Source organism: Loxodonta africana, chromosome 11 (assembly GCF_030014295.1).
Source record: "Loxodonta africana isolate mLoxAfr1 chromosome 11, mLoxAfr1.hap2, whole genome shotgun sequence".
Taxonomy (NCBI): Eukaryota; Metazoa; Chordata; class Mammalia; order Proboscidea; family Elephantidae; genus Loxodonta; species Loxodonta africana.
In genome coordinates, this window is record NC_087352.1 from 5,295,666 (window position 1) to 5,304,298 (window position 8,633).

Genomic DNA, 8,633 nt, shown 5'->3' on the forward strand with positions numbered 1-8,633 from the left:
TTCCTGGCTTTATTTTTCTCCACAGCGTTTATCACCACCTGGAAGACTGTATATTTTGTTTGTTTATTTTGTTTCTTTCGGTCTCCCCCTCCTCCCCATGGTGCTTCGTGAGAACAGGAATTGTCTAATTTACTCATGTGTGGGGTCACAGTAGGCATGCAACAAAACTGGGCAATTATTGAAATCCTTGGTGTGGGTCGGAAACCCTGGTGGTTTAGTGGTTAAGAGCTATGGCTGCTAACCAAAAGGTCGGCAGTTCGAATCCACCAGGCGCTTCTTGGAAACTCTGGGCGGCAGTTCTACTTTGTCCCTTAGGGTCACTATGAGTCAGAATCGACTCAACGGCACTGGGTTGGTTGTTGGTTGGTTTTGGTGTGCATCAGGCCCCTATTCCACATTTCGCACCATTGTTCCACGAGGCAGGCCTTACTCTGGGCCTTGATGTTGGGATACAGTGGTATTTGAGGAACATCAAGAAATGGCGTGGTGGCTGGAGCATAGGAGTGAGAGGGTGTGTGAGGAATGAGTTCAGAGAGGTAGGAGGGATGGTTGGCACTGTAAGGTCTGGAGTTCCTTTTTTTAATTGTACTTTAGATGAAGGTTTACAGAACAAACTAGTTTCTCATTGAACACTTGATACACGTATTGTTTTGACATTGGTTGCCAACCCCAAGACATGTCAACACTCTCCTCTTCTCGACCTTGAGTTCCCCATTACCAGCTTTCCTGTCCCTTCCTGGCTTCTCGTCCTGGTGTGTCCGGAGTTGTTTTTTCCGCAATAAAAAAATTTTGAGTGCCCACCTGTGCCAAGCACTGTGCTAGGCAGAGGGGGAGACAGCTGGGAGAAGACAGATACCACCTCAGTCTCCAGGCAAGTTGGAGACAACAGGTAAACAGGTAAATTTCAGATTGGATAGGGGCTATGAAGAAAAGCAAATAGAATAATGTGATGGGATGCATCTGGCTGTGTTGAAACAGGAAAGGCAGGAAAAATCTGAGAAGGGGACGTTTGGCTTGGTGAAGACCTGAGGGGCCTTGTGAGCAGTGTTATCAGCAAATGCAAAGGACCTGAAATGGGAATGAGCATGGATGGAAAGGCCAGTGACCAGGAGCTGAGGGAGGGAGGACAGAGTGTGTGATGAGACTGGGGAAGTTGTCAAGAGCAGGGTTAAGTCAGGCCCCACAGGCCTCAGTTTAGTGAGACTTTTATTCTGAGTGTGCGGTGAAGCCGCTGGAAGTTTTAAGGAGGAGGAAGACACGATCCCAATTTGCTTCCATGTTAGGATGTAGAGCTTGTTATCTTCTTGAGGTTCCCTTGATCACCTTCTCTCTCTCTGGATGGGCACCCACCTATTCAGGTCACATTTCCACCCTCCATCAAGATGAGAAATCTGCCTTTGAGCCAGGAAAGATAAACTACCCCTCCTTTCTCTGCCCATGGACTACACCCATGTGCAGTACCTTTGCAGCCCTTCCTGAGAGGTTGCCAATACTGTGGAAACTCACCGGCTGTCCTTCAAAGGTCTGTGTGAAGGTATAGCCCTGCAGCATTGTATCATATCTCATTGTGCCTGGTTTTCCTTCCCTTTCCCCTCACTCTCGCTGGCCAGGTTTGCACTGCACATATAAAGCGCATTAGGTTCCGCCTCCTACAAAGATCCTTCAGTGCTAGCGGGGGGAGGGGGGAAGCCTTTGGGTATTTTCTTTCCCCTCTGGGCCTCGGCAGCACATTGTGTACAATAAAAGGGTTGGCTTTTAAGTGCCAGGGAGCCCTGTTCTGTGACAGACTTCCTGTGACTCAGTTTCTCCCTTTTGTGCCCACCCATGTGGTCAGCCCAGCTGGCTGGGGAGTCTCAATCTACCAAGAAACAACGGAAATGCAGTAATTGAACACGCAAGCTCTGGAGTCAGACTAAATTTGAGTCTGGCTCGCTGGTCCTCCCTCTTCCTGAGACTTTCCATAAGTGACTTGGCTTCTCTGAACCTCAGGTTCCCCCTATGTAAAAGGTGATTAACGATACCTTCTTCTAATCATTGTGAGCATTAAATGACCTAGTCCATGTCAAAAGGGTAGAACAGTCAGTGCTCTGAACACTCAGTAAATATTATGTAAAATGTACGCATCCCAGCTTGGCAGGGAAGGGTGCAGGTGTCCAGAAAACTTACCAGGTCCCTCCCATTAGCTCAGCGAGATTGACAAACTTTAGACAGTGCCACCACTTCCAAGAAAACTTTTATTAAAAAAAAAAAAAAATCATTACAAACAACAACAACAACAAGAAAAAAGCCACCACAAAACCTGCCTTTCTTTTAAATAACGTGGCATGGAGCAGTTTGGTTTCCACCCTATTGCACGTGGTCCGGCCTGGTTTTATGAATCAGGAGGCTGCTGGGACTGGGGTCCTGCCAAGGAAGTGAGGTTCAGCCAGCAGGAAGGAGACCAGCCCCTCCCACTCCCTGGCTGGAGGTGCAAGAGGCAGAGCCTGGGTTTCCATAGCAATCAGGTGGTACGTCCAAGTCATCCTGTGACAGGCCCAGCTTTATCTTCCCTGAGGCCCCAGTGGTCACAAGGGGACGGAAAGGCAGGAAAAACGTGGACGAGGGAAATCAGACTCCCTGAAATAGAGTCTCGTTAAGGCATTTAGAACAGATAAATTAATTCAGAAAGATCCACCTTCACAGAAGGCTGGGGTAACTAACCTGACACACACACACATGCAAGATGATCTGTGGAATCCTGAAATGGGAAAGTGGGAGGGTCACTGCTTAGAGGCACCCCCTCACCAAAACAAACACATAGAGTCGCATCCAGGAATCCAGTCAACCGAGGCTGAGATGAGAAAGGAGCCCCCCACCCAAAGTTTTAGGACCCAAGAATAATCTCCATGATGTGATCCAGTTCATTCCATTCCCAAGACCCCGGGGCACAGAAGAGGTTGTGAGAGGGCTCCGGAGGGGCTAGGACAGGCTCCTTCTCGACTGCCGATGTGTCAATGTCCAGAAAGAAGTCATCCAGGCCAGAGTCACCCAGGTACCGGGAACTCAGGGATTCTAGGAAGACTGGATCAGGCTGGGGCAGTGCTTCATCTTGGGGGCCCGGGGGAGCTACTGGGTTTGGAGGGTTCTCGGCTTCGTCCATGGAGGTCTCCAGTTCCCTGAGGATAGAGCCAATGGTGGCCGACAGGGAGAAGTCCTCCTCACCCAGGAAGAGGGGCTCTGGGGGCAGGGCAGGTGCAGGAGCTAGGCGAAGAGCAGCCTGGAGCTGCTGCAGAGTGTTGTGTATGAGGACATGCCTCCGGAGGCAGGGCGCACGGGGGCCCAGGCTGTGCTGGACCTTGTCTAGGGAGATGCGGAGCAGGGCTTGCTGATAGCTCCTTGGGCCTGCTGGGCCCCAGCCCCACTTCTCCTCCTCTTCCTCCTCTAAATCCGAGTGTTTCCTCTTCAAGCCTCCCACCATGATGCCCTGTGGAAAGGAGAGGGGCAAGTCAGACACAGCAGGGCTAGTTCAAATCCCACTTTCTTGCCTGTATGGTTATTGATGATTTTAATTATCTGAACCTCAGATAAGTTTCCTCATCTATAAAATGAATCCCACAGGGATAGGGAGAAAAGTAAACGGTTAAGAAAACAAGATCTGGACTTAAATATAGCTGGGATTGAATCCTACTTACTTGCCTGTGTGGCCTCGAATAGTGAATTTACCTCCCTGAGACTTGTTTCCATCTGCAAAATGAGGATCCTAACTCAAGTCTCTTTGAGTCTTAAAACTGGTCTTTCCATGATATTTATTTCTTCAAACATGTCACACACAAGACAGGTGTGGAGTACAGAGACCTGGACAGGAAGTAGAGAATCCTGGGTTTGAATTCTGTCTTTGACACTGCTCGGCTGTGTGATGGAAGTGACATGACATCACCCTTTTGGGCCTCAGTTTCCTCATCTGTAAAATGGGGGTTGTAAAGAATACTTCTCACCACATTGTCAAGGAGATCACAAGTGTAATATGCACAGGGCCTACCACACAGGGAGGGCTTAATGATCAGAGTTAATTGCCATTTATTCATTCAATAGTTTAAGAGTGTCTACTATACTTGAGCAACCTGGAGCCCTGTTGGGGCACCCATTTGTCAAGACGCTTTTTGCACAGGGACGATATTTCTGTCCGTGCCCTCTTCCTTAACTGACTGGGAGCGCTCCCAAAAACAGAAAAGAGGCCTCCCTCATCCCCTATGCTTCACCTTCTGCTTCCCTCAAAGTGCACCCCATTGGAAAACTTGCTAGAACTGAACTACGCCAAGCCCCGCCCCCTTAAGATACACCCAACCAGAACTTGGGTCTCCACAGGCCCCGCCCCCTCACTGGATCGCTATAAAGCCTCCAGACACGCCCCTGTTTGGACCATGGGCTTCTGGGAAATGTGGGCCTACAGCGGCCAACAGAAGAACCAACGCTGAGCGTACACTACAATCCCCAGAGGGCTCGGCGGGCCACAAGAAGGAAACTCCCCCCACCCTCCCTCAGGGCATGCGCACAGGGCGCCGGGTGGGTGGGGGCAGGGAACCCGGACGTCCAGCTGCCCCGCCCTCCACTGCCTCCCGGGCGGCGGGTCTGAGCTCCACGCCCAGAATACCCCTCCCCCACCCCTGCCTCCAGCTCTCCAAACTGCTTTCTCCCGGTCTCTCCGATCCCAGAAGGTCCGGATTGTTTCCCAAAATTGCCCTGGGACTGAGAGATCCAGGACCCAACACGTATCTCGAAGACTACAAATGCTGTCCGATCCTTCGGGAGACTAGGTATTCCGATCTGGAGACTTTCCCCTCAACTTTTGCCCCGGTTTTCAGGCGCCCCTGGACTTCACCTCCAAACTCCCCCTCCGGCTCCGAGACCCGAACATGGAACTCTCCAGCAGCACTCTCCCGGCCACTGCGTCTGGGAGACTAAGACTCTCTCTTCTCCAAATGCCCGCGATCCCAGCTCTAAATCCCCAGCCCCAAACTCCTCGCACCTTTTTCAGAACATGGGGACCCCGAATTCAACCCGTCCGGGAGATCCAAACTGCCCTAATCTCCAGATGCCTTGGCCACAAAGTTCCTTCCCTTGGTTTTCTCGCTGCTCCAAACACCCTGTGTCCCAGATTCAAACTCCCTCCATTTGAAGATCCCGCCCGAACAACTTCGCCTCCCATCCCCGATCTCGAACTCAATCCGCTATTCCCACACCTCCCAAACCTCATCAGCCACCCTTAGCCTGTGCTTCCCACTCCCCGCCACCACAATTCCCGGGATGCGCTGCCACCTCCCCGGAACCAAGGCAGATCCCAAGCCGGGCAGCCAGTCCCTCACCTCAACTGCCTGGCGGCTCAGCGACAAGCTCGCAGAACCTCTGCCGCGCTTGGACCCACCGGTGCTGGGCTGGGGCCTCGCTCACCGTCCCGGGGCCTCGCAGTCTGGCCTCAGGCCCTCCCAGCTCCGCCCCGGAGCCGAGCCGCGGGCCGCGATTGGCTGGAGCCCTGCGCGCCGCGGGGCACCGATTGGCTGGGCGGAGCCACAGGCCCGTAGCCAGGAGACGCCCGGCCCGCCCTCCCCTCCCCAGTGCTCCGCGCCTTTTAAAGCATTCCGACTTGCCAGGGGCGGGGCTACGCCTCCACGGTGGAAGACGGCAGGGGCATTAAAACCACTTTCTATGACTTTTGCTTTCCTAGCTCCGAGGTTGTCAGCACTGCTCTCTGAAATCCCCTTATACCACGCCTGGACCCTGGGGTGGAGGAAGACCCGCTGGCACACCCCGACCCAGCTTTCCAGTAGGGCGGGGCCGAGAAAATCGCTGAGGCCTCGCCTCCGGGGTTCCGAGGGCTGACTACGGGAAGCAGGGAAGATGACGCGGCGGAAGGGTAGCCAATAAGCTGGCGCGGCCTGTGTTGCCTGGGCGACGGAAGCCCCGCCCCCTCGTTGCCCTTACTCTCTAGCCGCCCCCACTTTACCGGATGGCCCCCTCAATCTTTGGGACTTCTCGCAACGCCCTCTGATCTCCCTCCTGCATCCCCCTGCTCCCCCATCCTTACTCTCAGAATGGTGGCTTCGCTGCTGAACACTCGTTTATGGCTCCCTACTGCCCTGGGGTAAAGTCCAAACTCTACCTTTGCCAGAATCCCTTTGCGGTCTGTCCCGAGGTACACTCTTCGCACGCTACGATCCTGCCACAGTGATTCATGTCCCGTTTTTCTAAAGTGGCCTTAAACGCCCTCCCCCACCGCGAAGACAAGAATTTTGTCTGTTTTCTTCCCTGTCTTATCCCCGGCGCCTACAACAATGCCAGTTACACAGCAAGTCCTCAAAAACCAGGATGAAAGACCTCTGGGTCTTTCAACTGGTTTCCTCATTCTGAGACCCCTGTGCCGCCGTCGTCGAGTGGATTCCGACTCACAGCGACTCTATAGGGCAGAGTAGAACTGCCCCCATAGGGCTTCTTAGGCTGTAAATCTTTACAGGAGCAAATCGCCACATCTTTCTCCAGCGGTGCAGCTGGTGGGGTTCGCACTGCCAGAACTTTCGGTTAGCAGCGGAGTGCTTAACCACCGTGCCACCAGGGCTTCTCCTCGTTCTAAAAATGTACCCTCAATTCCCAGACTGTCTTTACTCATCTCAAAGGTTCCCTCCTCTCGGAAGCCCTCCTTGACACCCCAGATTGGGTTGGGCCTGTCCCACGGCTTCCTGGCCTCCCTCGTCCCCCCCTCCCCGCACCGCGCTGCCCGTGCCTCCCCCACCCCCCCGGACCCCTCTGCCCGTGTCTCCCCCGACCCAGCCCGACCATCTGCCGGCGCCTCCCCCCGGCCTGGTCCGGACCCCTCTGCCCAGGCCTCCCCAGTCCCAACGCTGACTCCTCGGAGGTGTCACAGTCTGTGCGTCCCCTGAGGATAAGAACCAGGGTTATCCCAGTCAAGGCCTGGTCCCTAGCATCACCCAGCACAGGGCTGAACACAGTGAAAAAGTTTGTAAAATGCTCAGGCACTGTGACAGAAAGAATAGACAGCGGGCAGAGATAAAACTGCTGGAGCTCGGAAAGACTGACCCAGCGAGGCCTCACCCTCACGGCAGAGCTTCCCTGCACGGGGGAGGGGGAGGGGATAGTTTTCTCCAGTCCACTCCTGGGAGGGCAGGTTTAAGGCTCCTCAGACCAGTTTTCACCGGTTGGAATTTGTCATCCCAGCCAACCTGCTGTTTGCATAAGCAGTATAGGACTGGAATGGATTTTCAGGGGGCGTGGGGGAGGGCAGGAGGTCGGAGGTAGGGAGAGAGGGGTGACTCAGCCAGGTCTAGGAAGTGTCCCCCGGGAACAAAGTCAGGGGACAATAGATTCCAGGGAGGAACATGGGAAGGGGACAACTTTTTCCCTTCCTCCTCCCAAACCTATGCTTCCTCCAGGGTGCCCCCACTGTAAGCCCGTCTTCAGGTTGCAGCTGTGGGCTTCTTCCTAGATGCCTCCTTCCCCTCCCCCACAGCCTGTCCACTCAGGTTCCTCCCAGCCGTCCTCTCCTCCCCTCCCATCAGCCCCTACCTAGCTCCAGCCCCATCCTCCCCCTGGGCTCCCAGCCTCCAGTCTTGCCCCTTCTAATCCACCTCCACGCAGTACTAACCAGAGGAAGCTTTCTAAAACACTAACCGTGACTGCCTCCCCCTTCCCCCCCGGCCCACCCTATCTCCCTCCTCTGCCTCACCCCGCTCCATGCCTAAAACCTCTGATTAAAGCTCAGTTTTTTACAAAGTCTGCACAATTAAGCCTCCATGGAGCTGATCACTCCCCACCTCAGCGCAGAGTGTTAACTGTAAACCCGCTGCCGTCCAGTCGATCCGATTCACAGCCAAACAATAGGACAGAGTAGAACTGCCCTGTGCCATAGGGTTTCCAAGGCTGTAAATCTTTACGGAAGCGGGCTGCCACATCTTTCTTCTGCATGGCGGCTGGTGGGTTCGAACTGCGGACCTTTCTGTTAGCAGCCGAGGGCTTAATCACTGCACCTCCAGCAAGGGCTTCTTGTATTTACTGTAGGGCACAGATTTTAGTCCTTCAAAGGAACCCCGTGTTTTCTGACCTGGTCTTTGCTCCTATTGTTCCTTCTGCCTGGAATGACCTAAAACCTTCCCTGAGCTCGTTATTACCAAACCTTTAGGCTTCAGCTCAGACATCCCCTCTTCCAGAAAGCAAAAAGCTCCTCAAGCTAGGTCAGGGAACCCCTCTGTGCTCTCCCAGCCCACTGTACTTCCCCCATTAGCGCCCTGGTCACTCTGGATCAGCAGGGTTGTCTCCTCCACTGGACTGTGAGGGCCATGAAGGGGCTCACAGCTACCTAGGTCACCACCAGACAAAACAAAAAAAAAAAAAAAAAAAAAAAACCAAATCAGTTGCTGCAGTATCAATTCCAACTCACAGCCATTCCATATGTGTCAGAATAGAACTGTGCTTCACAGACTTTTCAATGGCTGATTTTTCATGTAGATTGCTAGGCCTTTCTTCCGAGGTGCCCCTGGGTAGACTTGAACCACCAACTTTTCAGTTAGTAGCTGAGCACTTTACGTTTGAGCCATCCAGGAATTCAGACACAGAACAGGGACTCAATAAACTTGCTGAGCGAATGA

At 53.6% G+C, this 8,633-nt stretch overlaps 1 protein-coding gene across 5 annotated transcripts; it reads right to left on the reverse strand.

The window, feature by feature from the left end:
* Positions 1–2,216: 2,216 nt before the first annotated feature.
* On the reverse strand, positions 2,217–5,470 carry SERTAD3 (SERTA domain containing 3). Of its 5 annotated transcripts, XM_064293665.1 has the most exons (3): positions 5,343–5,469; positions 3,835–3,940; positions 2,217–3,463 (listed from the first exon to the last, which is right to left on the reverse strand). In XM_064293665.1, the coding sequence occupies exon 3, from the start codon at positions 3,455–3,457 to the stop codon at positions 2,864–2,866; it is 594 nt and encodes a 197-aa protein (XP_064149735.1). In that variant the 5' UTR covers positions 3,458–3,463; positions 3,835–3,940; positions 5,343–5,469; the 3' UTR covers positions 2,217–2,863. The 5 variants fall into 5 exon arrangements, with proteins under 5 accessions (XP_064149735.1, XP_010598646.1, XP_023395685.1 ...); XM_010600344.3 differs by lacking the exon at positions 3,835–3,940 and having other exon boundaries at positions 5,343–5,470; XM_023539917.2 differs by lacking the exon at positions 3,835–3,940 and having other exon boundaries at positions 2,217–3,834; positions 5,343–5,462.
* Between the last annotated feature and the right edge of the window lie 3,163 nt (positions 5,471–8,633).